General features: G+C 43.9%; 1 protein-coding gene across 4 annotated transcripts in view; it reads left to right on the forward strand.

Annotated features, from left to right (window-relative positions):
- DOP1B (DOP1 leucine zipper like protein B) overlaps positions 1-22960 on the forward strand; it is a 97877-nt gene that overhangs the window by 30702 nt on the left and 44215 nt on the right. For all 4 annotated transcript variants that reach the window (XR_011432852.1, XR_002804224.2, XM_023630120.2 and 1 more), the window contains exons 5-13: positions 5172-5361; positions 7225-7323; positions 7670-7793; positions 10057-10166; positions 10420-10534; positions 16307-16427; positions 17926-18045; positions 20431-20533; positions 21168-21359. Coding sequence is in view for 2 of the 4 variants with exons in the window: in XM_023630120.2 (XP_023485888.1) it covers positions 5172-5361; positions 7225-7323; positions 7670-7793; positions 10057-10166; positions 10420-10534; positions 16307-16427; positions 17926-18045; positions 20431-20533; positions 21168-21359 (1174 nt within the window). In the remaining 2 variants the exon portion in view is untranslated. The remainder of the gene's footprint in view (positions 1-5171; positions 5362-7224; positions 7324-7669; positions 7794-10056; positions 10167-10419; positions 10535-16306; positions 16428-17925; positions 18046-20430; positions 20534-21167; positions 21360-22960) is intronic.

Here is a 22960-nt window from a genome sequence, read left to right on the forward strand (position 1 = left end):
CAGATTCTGAAGTCCTCTGTGCCATTACACTGGGCTGCTTCTAAGTGAAAAAGCGAAGTGAGGTTTCATTGGCTTCTTCCTGAGGCTCGAAAGGTGATGCTAAGCAGAGTAGCTTGACAAATTTCAGCAACACCTTGGGGAAATTTCTCAGGCTCCCATGCGTAAAAGGTGATGCGGGCTGCTTTGGTCACTGCGTGGGAGCAGAAGGCGTATATCGATGAGACTAGTGAGTACAGAGTGCCATGTTTTCCTGGAGAATTAGAGTGTGAGAACCCTCTTCCAGTGTGTTGATCACTCTGAGTGATGCCACAGTGATTAACCTCTGTTAATAGGACCCGTTTTCAGAGCCCCTGTGCAGCCTGACTGGGAGGTTTGGAAACCTTCGTGCTTGCAAAAGTTTCCATTTGATTACACAATACACTGCTCAGATTTTCCCCACGCCAGAGGCCCCAGCCACACCGCCTCTGCTGTTGTGTTGGCTGTGACTGGAGGGGGTAGGGGGTGGGGTGGAAGCAAGGAATCAATCCAAGGGCTACTTGGAGTGCTCCCCTAAACTCAAGGAAACCAAATAATCAGAATGGTTTGAGGGGTTGTGGCTAGTGACCAGAGGTGCACTGCATGAATGTCTTTACTGGGGTCTGGCAAACCTAACCAAAAATTTCCACTTCAGCCATTTCAAGCTTTCACATAGACTGCGTGGTGGCTTTCCATTTCCCAAGGGGGAATCTATCTTTGCAATGGATTGAGCCACTAGGATCCACTTCCCTAGGAGGCAGAGTCTGTCTCGTTGCCATTTCAAGCCTGGCACCATGCCCTGTGGCTGGCACATTGTGAGGCCCAGTAGGTGTGTGGGTTAATGAAAGGTCAAGGTCACATAGGGGTCAGCAAGAGGACCTTTACCAGATTCTCTCTCTTAACTGCTAGTCCCAGGCTCTTTCTAGAAGTTCTAGTCCATTCATGTTCTCCTAACAGATGTGTGTGTGTCTGTGTGTATGTGTATGTGTTTGTGTAAAATGTTCTTCCATCATCTGACAGACTAACACATCAGTTCCCAAAGTGTGTTACACTTTTTTAGATCTGTGAGAGTGAATCACACTAGAAGCACGTAAATAGTTGTGGTGTTTTTTTATGTTCTCTTAGTTGATAAATGAGGGTTCATTTGAACAGTTGTTAACGTTGCTCAACATGGGTGTTTTTCCCCTAACATTGTGATTTCTTGACATTGAACCAAGAGCTGAGTAAAGCTGCATGAATCACTGAGAAGATGTAGCTGTGGCAGAAAACCAGGTCCACTGTCTGCAGCACCCAGAGTTATTAGTTATCACGAGTTGTTAGTTACCAGCTTTCCAGGGTAGAGGCTGGTTGAGGGGACGGAGTAGGATCTCTGAGCGGGTGTGTGTGGGCACAGTCATTGAGGCGACTGCAGAAGATTTTTTTGTTGCTGTATCCATGTGAGCTTGAGAGAGTCTGGCAACTATTTCGTCCCCCAAAACCCTCAGGAATTGAGTCAAACAGCCCCTGCAAATCCTGTGCAGAGACAGGAAAGGAGGGTGCGGTGGCGTCCTATTGTCCACATTGGTAGAAATGCTAAGGGGTGTGCTCGGTTGGGCTGATGAAGGCGGAGTGACTCACAAGTTTCCTGTAGGCGGAGAGAGTCCCTGGTTTGTGCTTTTTATTGAACCGTGAGGAATGGGACTTTTGGCCGGCGTTAGGACCTGTTATCCACCCTGCCTTTCTAACCCTTTGATGCCTACAGATTACTCCTGGCCAGAACTCCTTTTTGAAAGTGCCCGTGAAATCAGTAGCTAGCTGTGTTTCGCTGTACTGAGAAAATGAGGTTAGAGGAGGAAGATACTAACTTCTCTTCTAAGGAGGTGGAGGAGATGTGAATGCCCTCAGTGGTTTGTCAGCAAGCAGGAACTAGCTCGCCAGATAATCGTTTAAATCACTGGTTCTCAACTTTGGGATATTTTTGTCCCCTAGGGGACTTTTGGCAATATCTGGAGACGTTTTTGGTTGTCACAACTGGAGTTGGGAGGGTACTACTGGCATCCAGTGGGTGGAGGCCAGGGGTGCTGCTTAGCATCCCGCAATGCACACGCTTACCCCCACAGCAAAGCCTGATCCAGCCCCAAGTGTCAGCAGCGTCACAGTTGAGAAACTCGTATTTAAATAGTAGTAGAAAAATATTTACTAACATTTCTTTTTGGTTGATTCCAAGCACCATGATGATGGGCTCCACTGGTCCTAGGATTTTTTACCCCTTTGGGGGCATGTATCTGAGCTCTGATGGTGCAGGGTGCTGTTGATACTGCTCTGCTTTGTGCAGATGATCACACCCCAAGCTGTTCGGTCTTGTGACAGCTCAGCTTTCCGTGACTGTCCATTCAGCAAAGTTGTGAAATGCTTGGGGTTTATGGCGAGTGGCCCCATGTCGCTCACTTGCTTTCTGTTGAGTGAAGAAGAGAGTGACAGTGTCATTTGAATGATCCTGCGTGCAGGAGCCAGAGGAGAGCAGCAGCCAGGGTGAAAGAGGAAGGATGGGAAGAGTAGGGGTTTGGGGCTGGTTTAATTTCTCTTGGTTGTCAGTTGGTCTTGAAGGGAAAAGCTTAGTATTTGGGGCTCTAAACTGCACGCTAGTTTTGGAATTTCACAACTAAGATGGTATGAGTAGTTCTTGTTTATGTCACTTTTAACCCCAGTTGTCTTGCTCTTTACTTTACTCTCCATTGCAAAGTCCTGTCATAATTGCCATTTTCTGAACTGTGGCATAATTTAAAATTCTAATATCTAGGGTTTTTTTTTAAGAATAAAATAAGACTGAAAGCTGCATTTCTTTACTAAAGAAAACTAGCCAGTGTACTCTGAGTATTGAAGAAGGGACAGTGTACTTGGCATTTCCCTGGCTTTGTGACAGTGGAACCCCTCCTCTGTGAAACAGCTGAACTGGCCAGTGTTCCGTGGAACGTACTTTGGGAATACACCATTCTAGGGGGACGTGAGATCAGTGTGTGCCTTGTAGTGTTTGCGGTGGGTTTGACCTGAGCGTCGGTCTTCTTGTGAGAGGGATCCTGGAGAGAGAGGAGTGCTCCAGCGCCTCCTAAGTTCATCTGTTTCTGTAGGACTCTCTTCCTAGCTCAGGACCATCCTGTCTGCCAGGGGCCACAGTGACCCATCTCCCCATCTGCCTGACTCACTGTAACTCAGCTGCTGAGTGGTGCTTCTGCCCCAAATTAGGGCCTTCGCTGCCTTGTTCTCAGAACTGGGCACAGATGAGCTCTTCTGTTTGCTCAGCCTTGCTAGCAGACCAATCGATATCTTCAGCCACTGAACCATTCTGTATACTTTTCCTAAACGTTTGGCTGTCACTCATGCCTCTTCATTTTTGTTTTTTCTGAAAATATGATACCATGCATCATTTGCTACAAGTATTTCATGAGACAAAAGGTTCAGAGTCATTTTGAGGAGAACAAAATTCATTTTTAAATATGAAAAAGTAGTAGATATTTTTCTCTTTTATTTATTTATTTTTTTTTGGTGAAGAAGATTGGCCCTGAGCTAACATCTGTTGCCAGTCTTCCTCTTTTTGTTTGAGGAAGATTGTCCCTGAGCTAACATCTGTGCTAGTCTTCCTCTATTTTGTATGTGGGATGCTGCCACAGCATGGCATCATGAGCAGCATGCAGATCTGTGCCCAGGATCTGAACCTGTGAACCCCTATCTGCTGAAACAGAGCTTGTGAACTTAACCACTATGCCACCGGGCCAGCTCCAGTAGATATTTTTTGTATTAAATGTTTTCATATACACGGAACTGATTATTTTATTACTATAATAAAAGGGAAAGAGTGGCATTCATCTGAGTTTTTTCGAGTGCCTGCTGTGTGTCAGATGCTCATCTGGGCACTGAGGACACAGCAGGAAACAGCAGACCTAGTAGTAGTGGGAGGCGGTGTGGCCTGAGCACCTGTTCTCTATCTCGTGCTGAGTTTTTACACGAGGCTCTCACGTCGTTCTCACAACACGTCCACCTCTTTTCCCCATCCCATAGCTGAAAGGAACATGCTCGGGGTTACGCTTGTGCTAGGGACCACAGCCGGGAAGCAGATGTAGGATTTAGACACCAGAGGGCTGACCCCAGAAACCTGGGTAGACCACTGCACCACACTGAACCAGTCCTTCTGTAACTTTCTTCTGTCTTTGCAAGTAGGAAGCATGTGAGGAGTGGAATTCTTTCAGACTGTAGGTTAGATCACCCCCTAGGTGAAATTCCTTCCTGGGCATTTGCCTCTGCTGCTTTGCTGGCAGATATCATCACCCGGCCTGCAAGCTTCATTTTCGCCTTTGACAGGGAAGGTGCCCTCGTCAGCTGTAGGTTCACCACCGAGCAGAGATGGGCCTGGCCTGGGTCAGTCTGAGTGCAGACATAAGCCTGGACCCGCTGATGGTGCCGCTCCTCTTAAAGGACATGTGCGAAGTTGCTGACGTGACATAGGAGACCTAGATAAAGATAAGAGACAAATAAATGTCAGGCATCAGCAGGAAAGCTTCCCGGAGTGGGAGTCAGCTTATGGGGGTGCTGTGGGCAGAGTGACAGGAAACACCGTTCCGGGCTTTATGGAATTTGCAGTAGAGTGGGAAGCCCCGGCAAATTTTGTCCCCAGTGTTTCTGAAGTCAAATGTCACATGGCACGTTTTTGGCTGTGCTCGGGTATCTTTATCATTATTCAGGTCTCCACTCAGTCACATCAACCTCTATTTTTTTGACACATTAATGACTCCTTATGCTGTGATATAAAATGACTGGTCTCCTCATCCCCTTTTTGGCGGTGGAACTGCCTCCTGCAAGTACTGCGGCATCCGTGGTGAGGCCAGAGGTGAGATGGACATCTGTGCGCCAGTGACACACCAGTCAGATGCTTCCTGTTGGCCAAGAAGATGTGCCTCTCAGTGACATGTTTGTTTTAGCAAATTCAGTTTCAGTGACAGCTGACAGGTGGACAAACACAGAAGGGCAAGAGATGGCAGCAGCTCGAAGTGATGAGGAAGGTGGTGTTTCCACAGCCAGGGGAGAATGAGCTGTGGCTGTCCGTGAAGTGTTGATGGAACATTGAACAGCGAGCCGTGGATGTGCGGAATGCACCCTTGAAGTCTGTAATCTCTTGTCCACAGAACAGACGCTCTGCTCCTGAGGCTGTCCTTGGTGGTTGGCAAAGAGGTGTTTTACTCTGCCCTTTGGGGGAGCGTCCTGGTGAGCCCGTCCATCCGCCTTCCTGCCTCGCTTTTTGTGGTGGGCCACATCAGCAGGGACTCGCCCGGCAGGGAGCAGAAGTACATGCTGGGCACGGATTACCAGCTCACGGTGGGTGCCTTGCTCTTCACAGGAGGCAGGGGGGCATGCATGTGTGGCTTCCTCTCGCACAGGTTGTCCCTGGGGCTGCAAAGAGCCCTCAGGGAGCAGTGGAAAAGGGAGGCATTCCAGAGTCAGAGTGTATGTCCCCTGCTGCTGAGCACAAGGAGAGGCGTCACTGCACACGGTGAAACCCAGGGTAGTGGTGTTTGTTTTTAACATATGCTTCACGATTTATATATGCAAATAAGTGTTGTTCACACCCAAGAAGGGCCCTTCTGGAGGCTCCGCAAAGCTTCAGCAGTACGGTTAGCTGCAAACGGCCCTCCAGAGGGCCTCGCACAGTCTGCTGCTTCAGCTACAGCCTTGTTTTCTCCCCCTGCCCTGTGTCGCGCTGACCACTGCCCACACGTGACGCTCGCTCCTCCTCGGGCTGCTGTCTTGGTCCAGCTCTTCTCCTGCTGTCATCTTCTCCTCTGGCTGCTCTCAAACCTAGATTGTCGGGGTTCCCCAGGTGTCCATCCTCAGATCCTTCAAGGGCAGCTCTCTTCCCTGGCAATGACATCCTTTCTCATGACCTTGAAAAATGAGAATTTTCCAGACCTGTGTCTCTTCTCCCCAAGCTTAACTCTTGCTGTTTAATGGCCTGCTGTCTATCGCCACCTAGTGGTGTACCCATGCTTTGACGTTAAAATGTTCAAAATTGAATTCCTCAGTGAGAACGTCAGCAACTTGGTGTGAATTAGTTAACCCTCTGAGTTTGTCTCTTTGCAAAGTGGGGACAACAGACCTTCCTCACAGGGGTCTCTGAGGACTATGTGAAAACACTGATGAAAACACCTTGCACATATTCAGGACATAGGAGACCCGCATAAATAGGTCCCTTCTTTCCTGCCCTGTCAGTACCACTTTCGTCTCCTTCTCTCCATTTTTACTGCCCAGCTTGCGCTTTTTTTGTCTTGCTCCTGGACTGTAACATAATTTTCCAACTGGTTTCTTCCCATCCCATCCTCTACCCACCCAGTCCTCTTCGATTACTAAGAGATTTGCTTTTCCAAAGCACAGCTTGGCTCATATCTGTTCTATGCTTGAAAAATACCTGGTTTCCTGTTGCCTACAGATAAAGTCCAAACCCAAGAGTATTCTAACAGTCTGTTCCCAACCCAACAAATACCTTGCTCTCCCCTTCAGGCCCGCTACGCTCCCAGAACTGACTGCCCCGCCTGGCCTTGTTCTTCTGTGGAGCTGCCTCTTTGCTCCAGCTGTTCCCTCCTCCTCTTGCACTTACTGCCCGTCCCTTCTCTACAGGTCTCGGCGTAGATCCTTCCTATCCTTCAAGCTCAGCTCTCTCACAAAGCTTCGTCGTTTTCCCCAGTTGAAAGATCTCTCCCTCTCCTCTTCTGAATTCTCATAGCGTTTTATTAGCATTTGTCTTATAGCTCTTATCTATTATGCATCTGTATTATACCTTCTGTACTCAGAGAAGTTTCTCGAAATATGTATTGAAGTGGTCTGGAATCCACTTGATTAAATGTCTTTGGAGTTTTAGGTTAGCTGAAAGTCCTTATTGGAACCTAAAGACATGCCTTTCTGGGATCATAGAATTTGATCATGTGGTCCAGACCCCTCCAGCTCTCACATGGGACAAGTGACGGCTGCAGCTGACCACCTTCCCCATCACACAGCCCCCAGGGTCTGGAGCAAGAACCCAAGTTTCCCACACTTATACCTTATTGTTCGTTCCGCATGATTTAAGATGGTGGTTTCAAGATTCCCAGGAAAGGTTACCTTCATTTTTATGACCATAAAGAGAAGCCTGCAGCTGATGTTCATTGTCTTAGGGATGGAGTGTTCATGCCGTTTTATCATTTACAGGTAAAGTCTTTGTGCGCGTCACTGTTGGACTCAAATGTTCTGGTGCAAAGAAATAATCTGGAAATTGTTCTCTTCTTCTTCCCATTTTATACCTGTCTGGTAAGTTGATCGTGTTCCTCTGGGGAAGTCACTGGTATTTCCCAAGGATGTGGGGTAGGCGCGATAGATCTCAGGCATTTTATCTTGAAAGGAGACCACCCACTTGGTGATCACCATTTTCTTTCAGCCAATTAAGGGTCCTTGTTCATTTTTGTGAGGATGGTGTGTATGTGGCAAAAATTGAATAGCTTCTTTTCATGGGCGGCATCTGAAGCACCAACCCCTTTTGAGAGCAGCCTTTTTAAGATAAAGCTCTGTAGACTGGTAAGGAAGGGCCGCGTGTCAGAAAGCCAATAATTTACTTAATCATCTTCTTTCAGTAAAATTTTCTCTCTCCCCGTCCTAGGACTCCAGTGAGAGAGCCATCCCCTTGCCCAGATCCGACATCGTGCACATCCTGTCTGCTGCCACCCAGACTCTGCTGAGAAGAGATATGTCTCTGAACAGGAGGCTGTATGCGTGGTTACTAGGTACCGAGTAGTTCACAGCAACAGAAAGTCAAAGTTAACATGAAACCTTTTAGTGCTGATTTTTGGGATAAGTTTCGATCTTGGTGATACGTTTCTGAATCCTGAAGTGTGGAAAGATAGCACACCGACTGAATATGGCAGTGAATTCTACTGCCCACACTGCAGATTTGGTTATTTTGCAGCTATTACATTAAAAAACGGGAAATAATAAATGAGATTTAAAAAATGCTAACTGAATTCCATTCTAAGAAGCTTAAAATCCTATAAAAAATTTAGCTAAACGTTATTCAGGTGGAACACTATTGCTGTGGAGTCTCATGGGGTGAGGGCATGAAGGAAAAACCCACCAACATGGAATCTGGGTAGAAAGTTTTCTGTGGATGGGACTATTGGTGGCATTGACGTGCTTTGCCAGGTACTTGGGTAAGTTTGGGAGAGCATGAGAACCCCAGGCTTGTGTTTCTACGAGTGTGTGTTTTTGTGGACAGCCTGTAAACTTGTAGGTAAAGAGCCCTTGACTACTGTTGGAAGGCTTCACAGGTTCACAGTCCAGGGAATCGCAAGGCTTAAAGGACAGCACCTCCTGAATTTTATCAATTGCCATATTCATGTACCTAAGGAAAGATGATACACAAAGCAATTGGGAAAGGACTCCACAGCATTTTCTTTTCTTTTCTTTCTTTCTTTCTTTTTCTTTTTTTTTTTTTTTTTTTTTGGTGAAGACGACTAGCTCTGAGCTAATATCTACTGTCAATCTTCCACTTTTGTTTTCTCCCCAAAGCCCCAGTATCTAGTTGTATGTCCTAGGTGTAAGTCATTCTAGTTCTTCTATGTGGGATGCCACCACGACATGGCTTGATGAGCAGTGTGTAGGTCCATGCCCAGGATCCAAACCAGTGAACCCATGGCCGCTGAAGTGGAGTGCATGAACTTAAGTACTCAGCCACAGGGCCGGCCCCCAACCCAGCATTTTTTTAGAGCAGTCTTAGGTTCACAGCAAAGGCACAAAGAGTTCCCATCTACCCCCTCTTCTCCCACACGCACAGCCTTTCCCATCGTCTGCATCCTTCACTGGAATGGCACATTGGTCACAGTTGATGAACCTCCACAGATGCGTCATCATCACCCGCAGTCCAGTTTACATTACCCTTCACTCTTCGTGTTGTACATTCTGTGGGTTTGGACAAAAGCATGATGACATGTGTCCACCATTATAGTATCATGGAGTGTTTTCAGTGTCCTAAAAATCCTCTGCTTCATGGCTTTTTTTAACCCTCAGCATATAGATCTTCCACACCAAAGTCAGAAAGTCCTCTTAGCCTTTTCTTTTCCCCCCTCTCCCTCATTATAAAACTTTCAAAAGTCATTGCATGGGAACTTATGAAGGATTTCAAGAATATTTACAGGATCCTTAAGCATTTTTATCAAAAGGATGATTTTGTTAAATGCACAGCTACCTCCTTTGTGGCTTGACTTGCTGTGTACAGAGAGGACCAAGTTCACTACCAGCTCCAACTCACTTAGCTACAACCCCAGGAGTCCAGACTATCTACCTGTGCTGTCAGGATGCTGTTTCTTGCCCTGAGGACCTCACAGACTTATCCAGGGCTCAAAATGAGGGCCTAGAGATGAGAATACCTTGATTTCACATAGTGGCAAACAAATAAACACTGGTTTCTAAAAATGATCCTCATTCCTGGGGGCCAGCCCCGTGGCTGACTGGTTAAGTTCGCATGCTCCGCTTTGTTGCCCCAGGGTTTCGCTGGTTCCGATCCTGGGTGCGGACATGGCACCGCTCATCAGGCCACGCTGAGGTCGCATCCCACAAAGCACAACCACAAACACCTACAACTAGAATATGCAACTATATTCTGGGGGGGCCTTTGGGGAGAAGAAAGAGAAGGAAAAAGAGAAGACTGGCACTAGATGTTAGCTCAGGTGCCAGTCTTTAGAAATAATAAAATAAGAACAGCAACAACAAAATGATCCTCATTCCCTTAGATCCTTGTAATCATACTTGACAATTAGGGTGAATTCTTGGGACAAGCTAAACTGATGCCCGTTGAGATGGAATTCTGCCTGTCTGATCCGTAGCACACCACGTCCGAAGAGAAAATGTGGCTTGGTCTTGCTGGATCTGATTTTGGGTTTCTGTTGGAGGAATCCTATTTTGACAAATATCGGAGCATGCGACCTTTGCACGGTATGATGTACTTTAAAAGTATAGCTCTCTTTACAGCTCATGGTGCTTGTTCTTTTATAGGTTCAGATATTAAAGGAAATACTGTTGTGCCAGAATCTGAAATCTCAAATTCTTACGAAGACCCGTCCTTGTATTTTTTTGAAAAATACTCCAAGGATCTTTTGGTTGAGGTAAAGGAGCGTTTCTGGGCAGCAGACCCCACAGAGCATTCCTGACCACGGTTCTTAGTGGATTTCTGTGCAGGACCTCAGAGTCGACCTTGGGCTTATTCCCCGGTACATGGTTGGGAGAATTCCAGCATGCTTGTTTCATGCTGTGAGACTGGTTCTCTTTCTGCCCCAGAGTATTTAACCATTAGAACAACCAATGACGTCATAGTTTACTATGTACAATATTCTAATATGTGGCTTTAAAAAAAAATAGGGTCTGGCTGAGATACTGCACCAGAAGTTCTCCGATGGGGACGCAGACGACCGCCATCACGCCTACCTGAAGCCATTCCGCATCCTCGTCAGTCTGCTTGACAAGCCGGAAATAGGTAACTTTAGAAATGCCATTACACATCATATGCCAAATACAGATTCTCTGATTTGAGGCAATTAAAACATGGTGAGATACAGTCAGCGCATTATTTTGAATATAATTTAATCTTTGGAATTTCAGAATCTTGAAGTACTTTGGTCGATGTATTATGTGGTTTAGTTATCATATCCAGGCACCACTTAAAAGTCTTACATGATAAATTTGAATGTTTTTGTTAGGAAAATACCTTTGAGCTTCTATTGGGCATGTCTGCGTATGTGCCTGCAGCATACACACAGGGCTGACTTTGTAAGAACGTTTCTTCAATCAAATGTCACACTTCAAACAAGCTTTGATTTTATTTTTAAGTAAATAGGAGACCCTCCTCCGTCTTTTTGCCTTGTGACCCCAGGCAAGCCACTTCTGCCATTTGGGCCGCAGTCGTTGCCTCTCTCAAGTGAAAGGGGCTGAACTAGACTCTGATCCCTGGAGGGTTCCCCTTACACACTGTGGATCTCTGAGCATCATTTGAGAAAAGTAACCTTCTCTCCCTTGCTTTAAAACAAAAGAATTTGCTCCAACATCCATCGACCGTACAATCTTCACATCTAATCACTTGAACACCATAATGGGGAAGAAAGTCCCACCTTCTCCGTGGAATTTCAACCTTGATGACATCATCTGAGTGCCCAGATGTGCCCACCGCCTGGTTGCTGTTGGCGGAGAGCAAGAGCCAAGGGCTTTAGTGAAGTTCTGTGTCCCTCTGGCCTCAGGATGGAGACCCTCCGTCTGTTCATTCAGAGACAGGCGTGGAACATGCGGGGCATGGATGGTGCTAGGCTCTGGGGGTAGAAAGGAAAAAGAAGGGCTTCTGGTCAAGTTAGATGGAAGGGAGACTGAGGTGCTGGTGCATTTTCACTGTTGTTAATAATAAGGGATGACATCTTTTGAGCAGTTATTTTGTGCAAAGTGATTTGCATACATTTTGGGTTTTGATTTTTTTTTATTGAGTGCATAAAAATTTACACCATTTTGAGATTTCAGTTGTACATTATTTCTTGACACCACATAAGTGTTCCCCTTCACCCCCTGTGCCCACCCCCCCCACCTCCTTCCCCCAGTAACCACTGAACTGTTTTCTTTGTCCATGTGTTTGTTTATATTCCACATATGAGTGAAATCCTATGGTGTTTGTCTTTCTCAGTCTGCCGTATTTCACTTAGCATAGTACCCTCCAGGTCCATCCATGTTGTTGCAAATGGGATGAATTTGTGTTTTTTGTGGCTGAGTAGTATTCCATTGTATATATATACCACATCCTCTTTATCCAATCATCAGTCGATGAGCACTTTGGTTGCTTCCACATCTTGGCTATTGTGAATAGTGCTGCAGTGAACATAGGGGTGCATAAGTCTCTTTGAATTGTTGATTTCAAGTTCTTTGGGTAGATCCCCAGTAGTGGGATAGCTGGGTCATATGGTAGTTCTGTTTTTAGTTTTTGGAGGAATCCCCATGCTGTTTTCCATAGTGGTTGCACCAGTTTGCATTCCCACCAGCAGCGTGTGAGGGTTCCCTTTTCTCCACACCCTCTCCAATATTTGTTATTTTTAGTTTTAGTGATTATAGCCATTTTAACAGGTATAAGGTGGTATTTTAGTGTAGTTTAGATTTGCATTTCCCTGATAATTATTGATGTTGAACATCTTTTCACATGCTTATTGGCCATCTGTATATCTTCTTTGGAAAAATGTTCACATCGTCTGCCCATTTTTTGATCAGTCTGTTTGTTTTTTTGTTGTTCAGTTGTGTGAGTTCCTTATATATTATGGAGATTAACCCCTTGTCAGATACATGATTTGCAAATATTTTGTCCCAATTGGTGGGTTGTCTTTTTGTTTTGATCCTAGTTTCTCTTGCATTACAAAAGCTCTTTAGTCTGATGAAGTCCCACTTGTTTATTTTTTCTTTTGTTTCCCTCATCTGAGAAGACATGGTATTCGAAAAGACTCTTTTAAGTTCAGCGTCAAAGTGTGTACTATGTATATTATCTTCCAGGAGTTTTATGGTTTCAGGACTTATCTTCAAGTCTTTGATCCATTTTTTTAGTTTATTTTTTTGCATAGTGTGAGCTAATGATCTGCTTTCGTTCTCTTGCAAGTGGCTGTCCAGATTTCCCAGCACCATTTATTGAAGAGACTCTTTTTTCCTCCATTGTATGTTCTTGGCACTTTTGTCAAAGATTAGCTGCCCATAGGTGTATGGTTTTATTTCCAGGCTTTCAGTTCTGTTCCATTGATCTGTGTACCTGTTTTTGTACTAGTACCATGCTGTTTTGATCACTATGGCTTTGTAGTACATTTTGAAGTCAGAAATTGTGATGCCTCCAGCTTTGTTCTTTTTTCTCAAGATTGCTTTGCAATTCAGAGTCTTTGCTTGCCCCATGTGAATTCTAGGATTCTTTGTTCTAACTCCATGAAGGATGTCATTGGGATTCTGATTGGGATTGCGTTGAATCTGTAAATTGCTTTGGGCAGTATGGAATTTTAACTATGTTTATTCTTCCAATCCATGTGCGTGGAATTTCTTTCCATCTCTTTATGTCATCATCTTTTTCTTTCAATAATGTCTTATAGTTTTCATTGTGTGAGTCCTTCATCTCCTTGGTTAAATTTATTCCCAGATATTTTATTCTTTTTGTTGTGATTGTAAATGGAATTGTATTCTTGAGTTCTCTTTCTATAAGTTTATTATTAAAGTATAGAAATGCAACTGATTTTGTAAAAAAATTTGTGAAATCAACAAAAAAAGTTGCACCGTGCAACTTTACTGTGGTTATTAATTATTTCTAATAGCTTTTTGATGCATTCTTTAGGGTTTCTATATATAAGATCATGTCATCTGCAAACAGCGAGAGTTTCACTTCTTCACTCCCTATTTGGATTCCTTTTATTCCTTTCTCTTGCCTAATTGCTCTGGCCAAAACCTCCAGTACTATGTTGAATAAGAGTGGTGGTAGTGGGCATCCTTGTCTTGTTCCTGTTCTCAGAGGGATGGCATTCAGTTTTTCTACATTGAGTATGATGTTGGCTGTGGGTTTGTCATATATGACCTTTATTATGTTGAGGTAATTTCCTTCTACTCTCATTTTGTTAAGAGTTTTTATCACAAATGGCTGTTGGATCTTGTCAAATGCTTTCTCTGTTGTATCTTGTCCCATGATCACTGGTTTTTATTCCTCACTTTGTTGATGTGGTGTATCACATTGATTGATCTGCAGATGTTGAACCATCCCTGTGTCCCTGGTATAAATCCCACTTGATCATGATGTATGATCTTCTTTGATGTATTTCTGTATTCGGTTTGCCAAAATTTTGTTGAGGAGTTTTGCATCTATGTTCCTCAGCAATATTGGCCTGTAGTTTTCCTTTTTTGTGTTGTCCTTGTCAGGCTTTGGTATCAGAGTGATGTTTACCTTGTATAATGTGTTAGGAAGAGTTCTATCTTCCTAGACTTTTTGGAATAGCTTGAGAAGGGTAGGTATTAAATCCTCTCTGAAAATTTGGTAGGATTCCCCAGGGAAGCCATCTGGTCATGGCTTTTATTCTTTGGGATGCTTTTGATTACTGTTTCAATCTCTTGTGATTGTTCTATTCAGATTCTCTATTTCTTCTTGATTCATCTTTGGGAGTTTGTAAGAGGCTAAGAACTTATCCATTTCCTCTAGATTGTCCATTTTGTTGGCATGTAGCTTTTCGTAGTATTCTCTTATAATTCTTTGTATTTCTGTGGTATCCGTTGTTATCTCTCCTCTTTCATTTCTAATTTTATTTATGTGAGCTGTCTCTCTTTTTTTCTTTGTAAGTCTGGCTAGAGGTTTGTCAATTTTGTTTATCTTCTCACAGAACTAGCTCTTTGTTTCATTCATCCTTTCTACTGCCTTTTTTGTTTCAATGGCATTTATTTCTTCTCTGATTTTTATTATTTCTCTCCTTCTGCTGACTTTGGGCTTTGTTCTTCTTTTTCTAATTCAGCTAGGTGTGATTTGTGCATAGATTATTTAATGTGCGTTTCCCTACGGGCCACGCTTCCGACAACCCTGAGGAGGGTTTTCTTAGTATACCCATTTTGCAGATGGAGAGACTGCGGTTGAGCAAGAGTAAGTCATTTGCCCGAGGCCACCCTGTTGTTGAGACCGAAACTCGGTCTTTTTGACCCCAGACCCTCAGCTCTCTTCGTCAGGGCATTGCTGCTTCTCTCATTGCACTCAGACATACCGTACCAAGACGCTCACTCATTAACGCAGGTGAACTTCGACTTCGTGGCGTGGGCAGCTCTAGCTGTTCTCAGCCAAAGTCAGCGCATGAAGCCTTTGTCCCTCCAAGCTTGCCCTTCAGGTGCTGCCTAAGGTACCTGTGCGTCGTGCAGACCTCCCCTCTCTCCACTCCCTTCCACTCTGTCTCACTCAACCGGCGATGGCTCTAGAACATTCTCCTCTTAGTGTGGAAAAGTCTGAAAAGTCATGATTTCGTCTGAAAAAATGAAGTGAGTTGTATAAACGTATTGGGAGCCTGCTGTGTAACTTGGGGAACTATTTACAGAAGCAGGTGTAACCCAGCATTTGGAGACGGGTGTTTTATATCAAGGCCGTGCACTTGGTGAGCCAGGCAGAAGGTTACTGCTCGCTTGGGCTCACGGTCAGAGTTTCTGGAACGACATGAGTGGCAGGCTTTTGCTCAATCTCAGAGTCGTTTCATTTGCTGTCTGGTAATCGTCTGAGGGACGATATACTTCAAGGGCAAGGGAGCGGATGATACCGAACTAGAAGGTGGAGGACAGGCATCCGGTCTTGTCTCTTCTTTGGCCACAAGGCTTCAGCCGCTGCCCCATTTTCTGCTCCATGAATTGTGGCAACAAACTTGCAATCATCTACAAAAAGCATTCGGTGTTCTTATGCTGTAGATAAGGTACACGTGGGGCTTATCGTGAAGAAAGTTCTCTCAGAAGCGCATCTTTTGTTTTTGTGAAAAAGAAGCATAAAAGATAAGGTTAATCTGCTGATTGTGCTTTACACAGATGCGTTGGCAGAGCTCTCATTTTCTCTGAATTGATGCTGTTTTCATCCCTCTGTATACATGGCCGAGAGTTGCTCCCTTCGCTGCCTGGTGGCCTCTGTTTGTGGAGCAGAAATGTCCAGCTGCCTTCCACCTGCCTGATTGGCAGTGATGCTTCTCTAATGTGCAGAGCTGGTCCACTTCTTCTCTGCCATCTTAACAAACTCTTTCGGATTGGTGTTATTTCTTCTGTGGTGTTCTAGCTCATGAGTAAGAGAGTTCAGAGTAGGCAAGTTGCCCTCCTCTGTCCGTATTTGTATTGAGGACTCTCTCTGGCCAAGCAGTTTGTGTACTTAAAACATGGAGCATTTGCCCTGCCTCCACCCCGCAGAATCTGGCTTGGGCAAGTAACTTAACCTCTGCCTCAGTCAGCTTATGTGTAATCAAGACAGTAGTGTAGAACCCGGTCATGGGGCTGTTGTCAGGATTAGTAAGATAATAGATATAAAATGCCTAGAAGAGTACCCAGCACATGGTAAGCTCTACAGAAATACTGTTTATTTTTGTGGATGCTGTTTGTCCGGCTAAAGTTTGTTGTTGCAACTAAACTTGTGTCTGTACATTTTAGACTATAAATCGTCTGTGTGTACAGAGTTACTCTCTTTGTGTTTTGTGTCTGTGTCATTTATTGATTTAAAAATGGATTACTGATCTTTCTCTGGCCATTTTCCTTCCAGGGCCTCCGGTGGTTGGGAATTTGTTTCTGGAAGTCATCCGTGCGTTTTATTCTTACTGCAGAGATGCTCTCGGCTCCAACCTTAAACTTAGCTACACGCAGAGTGGAAATTCACTGATAAGGTATGGGTTTGGCCTCCAGCTTCACGCTTCGTCCTCCATCCCTCCCGAAAACCATGATTTTTTTTTTCTCTGTTGTTCACCATAAATTGTGAAGTGCTGGAGAAAGTGGAGATGCAGCAGATCAGACCACCCGTTAAGATAACTATGCTCCAAAGTCAATCATCATGAATTGTCTCTTCCCTATTAAATAAGGTGAAGAGTTTAAAAGGAGTGTGATCTAGTCTCTGCCCCAGCCTGGGATGCACAAACCGTATTTATTGATCAAGTAGGAAAGTTGTTGAACAAAGGCAGTTGGATCTAGTGTACGCACGTGGTGATTTACAGGGAGGGGGCAGGTGGGAGGGGTTAATGTCAGGAAGTAGAGCCAGGAGATAGGAGTCTTCACGTGAGGTCACGTGCCCCAGGACCCTGAAGGCAGAGTGAGTGGCGTTCAGGATACGGCAGACACGTCAACTTAAAGTATGGAGTTATTGTGGGTTTGTTGTTTCTGTTCTTATTAAGATAGTACAACCTCGTCCTTCTTACCTTCCTCTTACCTTTCCTTCTGCCTGAGTTGGCATCAGATATATTGAAAATTTAAGTCAATTCCAAGATTTTTCTGGTTTACTAATTATAAGTGTACCGAGTTCTTGGTGTTTGCTTTTTTCTCCCAGAATGAGAGTAGTTTATTGTTTTTCTAAGTACAAAAGCAATTTATGTTCATTGTAGAATATGCCAGTATTTGAAGGTACTAAAGAAGAAAATAGCACCCAGAATCCCACCACCTTTCAGAGAAAAGCATAAAACATTTTCATTTCTTTCCAGACTTTCAGTGCATATATAAATATGTAGATGCCTGTCTTTTATTTTAAAGATGGAATTACACTATTTAGTTGCCTGTTTTTTTAAGATGCAAATTGTGAGTTTCTCTGCTTGGTTCTCCTGTGGAATATGGTGGTTGCCTTAGGTTCCTTGGGAGGGATTTATCACTTGTTTAATAAATCCTGGCTGATTTACCAATCCCATTGATTGACTTTTAGGTGGTTTCCACTTTTTCAGTATTTTTAAACAACCTTGCAATGGTATCCTTATGCATACATCTTTGTGTGCCTGTGCAAGGATTTCTGTAGGATAAATCCCTAAAATAAATTTCCTGAGTCATAGAAGATGCACCTTTAAATTTTAGCCAAATTTCCCTCCTGAATGGTTGTACCATATTATTCCACCAATAGAATATCTATCTACAGTTGGACTAAAATTGGATTTCTATGTCACGTTCCTTTTCAGTAGCTCGTAAGCTCACTTCTAAGAGAATGTATCAATAAATACTGTTTAGGATGGCGTTATGCATACTCTTTCCTCTATAGGAACAGTAATATTTTTATCTTTATCCAAGTTTGTCAGTCTCTCTAGAAATAAGCTGTAAATGGTAAAATGAATTACAATTTTTCAGACATAGTGTTCTCATAATACAGGGTCTTTCAGAGATATATTTATAAACGTCTACCTTCCTTTTCAGTACAATAAAAGAAAATAGAAATGCTTCTGAGATTGTTAAAACGGTGAATTTGCTGATCACTTCCCTAAGCACAGACTTTCTCTGGGATTACATGATGAGGTGTTTTGAGGATTGCTTTAGGTAAGTATCCAGTTCAGGATTATGGAATATTTAGGAAGGATTACAGGGTTTCATGGTTTCTTAGCTGCTTATTGTGTCAGATTATATATAACCGGCTGACGTTGGGTGGTCTCTGCTGAGCAGATGACTGGAAGGAGTTCACTTAAAATTTTAATAGATTAAAAAGCATTGCCATTAAGAAGGTTCTCAGCATCTTTGCCACATAACTGTGAAGCTGCTTTATTAATTCTAGCTTAAGAAAATCCTCTGTGCATTTTCTGGTCACATCAATCAAATCCGCTTTCTTCCAACAGTTCTTTTGGGGGCCTGATCTATTTAAAGAAGCTGAGTTTTGTGGCTCTGTGGCTGCATAGAGTGTTTTGAAATCATCAACCTTCTTAGATTCCTATTGAAATGAGTGTATAACTGGGCAGATAAAGCATCCATTAATGTTTTAAGCTCCCGTACCCAGCTTGACCGTCACGCTGATCTCGTGAACTGCACCACCTCACAGTTGTGGGCAGGGACGCACCAGGGATAACCTGCTTTCCTGAGGAGCCCCCTTCCCAGTGTCATTTTCCGTGTAAAGGAGGAATAATGTAATCTCTCAAACCTCGTTTTGCCCTGTGAGTCACTCTGTAAAACTTCATTCTTGTCCGTCTCCTTTGGAACGCTCTGTGCTGTCAACACCGTCATCGTGTACCTAGCAGCTGTAATAGAAGCTTTACTTATTAATGTTTGCTATGGGCCGTCCTCCTGCCTGAAAGCCTTACAGACATGCTCATTAACTCTTCAGGACACCCCCAAGAGAAGGAAACACTTCTATCATATAAGAAATGGGAGGCCAGAGACACATAGTACCTTGTGTGGCACTGCACAGCAAATTGGCAGCAGCCAAGGTTAGGACCCAGGAATGCCTGACTTCCCAGCTGCGCCTGCCTGCTTTTCTGCCTCCTCTAGAGCCAGGCCCCAGCAGGTGTCAAACCTGTGATGAGTAAATTAATTGTAACTGGATCCATGGGCAACAGCAAGGCCATGTTAGACGGAGGCTAGGCTATATTTTGGTCAGCTTAGTTTCATTTCAGAGTTATGGGGTATGCTTTCTTTAAAAAAAATTAACCACAAAACATTTCAAATATGAGAAAGAACAGGAAATGATGTCAGATACACATGTACCCATTGCTGAAATTACGGACAACACTTGGCCATTGTTTTTCACATCTCTTTTTTAAAGGAATAGAATGTTGCCACCCAGCTAGAGCTGACTCCCCACCTCCCCGGCACTTTTTCCGTCCTTCATCCTAACATTATCACCGTCCTGAAGTTAGTGTCTGTCCTGCCCGTGATGTCTGTGCTTTTATGTCAAGTGTGTCTCCAGAAATGGTAGTCTGTGTTCAGGTTTACATCAGTATCAAGTGGTATATAACTTTTTGCAGCGTGCTGTGTTAGGGGTTCAGCAGTACTTTGGAGGTTTGTCTGTATTGGAACGTATGCATCTAGTTCATTTGTCCTAGGTGTAATAGTCCATTGTGTGAATAAACCAGTCGCAGTTCTTGCGTTGTTGTGAATAGTGCTCTGGTGACCATCTTTTCCTGTCTCTTTATATACACTTGCACAGGTTTCTTCAGAGTAGTCACCTAAAAGTTAGAATCACTGGGATGTTGTCTGTGCAGCTCTTCAAAGTCATTCTCTTGCTAAGATAAACTGCAGGATAACGAAGTGATAATTTATAATGAAAAATGTTAGCTCAGGTTGAGTGGTACCATCATAGCTAGATGAATCCAAAATTACTGGGCTTTGAGTGTATATATACTTTTTAACTTACCTGTTTAACTAGTTGCCTATTTATTTAAAAAGAAGTGTTGGGTTTCAGTATAAGATAAGCAGATGCTGATAGAGTTGACCAGTGGAGTTACACTCCTCTCTGGAGGCTGAAGAATTCTCAGCAAGTCGTATGCCTGAGCTCATGGGGCGACGTGGGAAGGGCTGTCCCAGTTTGCTCCTATAGCTGGTTGGACACCTCTTCCGCCTGAGTCTTCTCTATTCTGGCTTCTTCCCTTGGCACATGCCCTTGGTTTAGAGCTGGGGGCCTGGAATTGCTGCTGTTGACGGCACACATCTGCTGAATATGGAATCCCACACGGCCGTGGCACCACCCTCATCTGAACTCATGACGTTCAAGGCAGAGTGAACCTATTTTGGAGACAAGCAGATTCAAGACACTTATTGACACTTGTCTGTGTTAGGTAGTTTTAGGTACCAAAGCTTAATGGTCAGAGCTACAGAAGCTGTCTTTCATTATGTTCGAAATAGAATAAGTAATTTTATTGGAAATCATGAGAAATGCTTGAAATTAGTATTGGACAAAGAATTGATGTTTTTATTTCTTTCCTGTGACTTACGTAGACCAGCGAAGAAGAGTTACACTGTCGGGAGAAGCATCAGCCCTCCGCCCACCGTCTCGGAGCTCTGCACCCTCCTCGTGTTCCTTCTCGACGTCATTCCCTTGGTGAGGTCCTGGACCCTGCAGAGATGGCTCCACGCTGGCTGTTACTTATGTTCTTATCAGTGGTGTTGGCCTGTCTTATAAATTGAAACTTGGTGGAAAGTAGTTTTATTTCAACACATGGCACTGTTTTAATGTTTGTTTCAGCATGGAAGATGTAGCTGGATGTAATCTCCTACGTCTTTTATGTCTTATTTAAAAGGGGTTGTAACTTTTGAGCCAGTGGTAAGTTGTAAGCCACTGAGCTACAGTTACGTAAACCAGATGATGAACTGGGCGTCATCCCTGTTCTCTGGTGTTTAGGAGCGATGTGTTTCCTACATCACTACGTATGTGTAAATGTATTTCCTAGTTAAAATTGTGCAGTTGGCTAATTTTCTCCGAGGAAACTAATTACCTTAATATAGAAACAAATGTGACAGTTATTTTCTATTAGAAAAAGTAAAGCCATTTGAAAGGAGAGGAAGATCGTCCATTTGTCTAGATCAAAAAGAATTATTATTTTGTTTTCTGATTTGGGAATTAACGTGAAACTTAACTCTAAAAAACTGAATTTTCTAAGATGCCGTTCTAAGGTGTGTTTTCTTCTGATTGTAAACTGAAAGCACATGAGTTCAGCCCATGTTTTATTTCACAGGAACTTTACTCAGAGGTGCAAACCCAGTACCTGCCGCAGGTGCTTGGCTGCCTGGTGCGGCCTCTGGCTGAGGAAGTGGAGACTTTAAGCTTGCCCGAACTCACGCATGCCTTGAAGACGTGTTTCAAAGTGCTCAGCAAAGTCCAGATGCCGCCCTCCTACGTCGACACGGAGTCCACAAGTGGAAGCTCGGTGCGTGCTGGGGGGAGCTGAAATGGTTCTCGGGCTCAAAGAAGCTTGTGCCTTCCTGGGAGTCGAAAGTAGCTAGTGTTGGTTAGGATAGGACTAAAGACTAGAAGATACAGATAATATCTAACCTATGCTTCTGAAATCCTCAAAGACTTCATTAAAGTTTTTGCCGTAGAGGCTAACCCCCCTTCATTCGCTCACTCCTCTGCTCCTTCCCTGCCAGAACCCATAACCACAGCTCGTGGCTCGATGCAGCTCACCGTCTAGGCCTTTTTATGTCTTTTTATATATTTGTGTACATGCACTTTTGGGCCTTTTTAAAAATATAAGTGAGATACTAGTTTGCTTGGGCTGCTGTCACAAAGTACCACCCTGGGTGACTTAAATAACAAAAAGTTATTGTCTCACAGTTCTGGAGGCCAGAAGTCCAAGATCAAGGTGTCGGCAGGGTTGGTTCCTTCTGAGAGCTGTGAGGGAACGATCTTTTCTAGGCGTCTCTCCCAGCTTTGCCGTTCCTTGGTTTATAGACACATGACCCTAATCTCAGCCTTCATCTTTACATGGCATCCTCCCTGTGTGCATATCTGTGTGTCCAAATTTCCCCTTTTTATAAGGACACCACTCATGTCGGATCAGGGCCCATCCTAATAACCTCATCTTAACCTGATCATCTGCAAGGAGCCTATTTCCAAATAAGGTCACGTTCACAGGTACCGGAGGTTAGGACTTCATCGTCTTTTTTTAGATAACATATGCTGTTCTCTGATTTGCTTTGTTTTCATCCAAACAGTATTTTGGGGTATCTTTCTATATTGGTATACACAGAGGTATCTTACTCTTTCCTAATGTCTGCATGATAGTCTGTGGAATGGCTTTACTCTTTCTTCACCAATTCCCCTATTGAGGTTATTTAGGTTATTTCTGGGTTTTCACTGTTACAAGCAGTGCTGCAGGCAGCATCCTTGCACAACTTGTTCATGGTTGCAAATGTTTCAGAAGGATCAATTCCTAGAAATGGGCTGCAATCAACAACAATAACAATTATTGTTTCACAAGCAGTGTAAGGCCCACAGTCTTTAAATTATTATTATTATTATTTATTTATTTACTTATTTTTTTGCTGGGAAAGATTCACCCTGAGCTAACATCTGTTGTCAATCTTCGTCTCTTTTTTTTGTCCCCCTCCCCAAAGCCCCAGTACATAGTTGTATGTTCTAGTGGTAAGTCCTTGTAGTTTGTCTTTACGAGACACTGCCACAGCGTGGCTACTGACAGACAAGTAGTGTGGTTCCGCACCCGGGAACCAAACCCGGGCCACCAAGGCAGAGCATGCTGAATTTTCACTGCTAGGTCATCAGAGCTGGCTCTTGACTTGCTTTTTTTTACTTCGTTTAGAGATTTAAAAATTCTGCCCTTGAAATCCGTCCACTGCAATGGCAGACAGGTGTGTGAACAGACTAAAAGCAAGGCCATCCTGAGGGAGCTGTGTCTATTAGTTAGTGCTGGGGGGCCGGTGAGCTGCCTGATGGACCTGGAGCCTCCATTTACAGACTAATTACAGATGGTTGCCTCAATTTCAAGTTAGTCTTTTTTTTTTTCTTAGT

The sequence above is a fragment of the Equus caballus genome, chromosome 26 (genome assembly GCF_041296265.1).
Source record: "Equus caballus isolate H_3958 breed thoroughbred chromosome 26, TB-T2T, whole genome shotgun sequence".
NCBI lineage: Eukaryota > Metazoa > Chordata > Mammalia > Perissodactyla > Equidae > Equus > Equus caballus.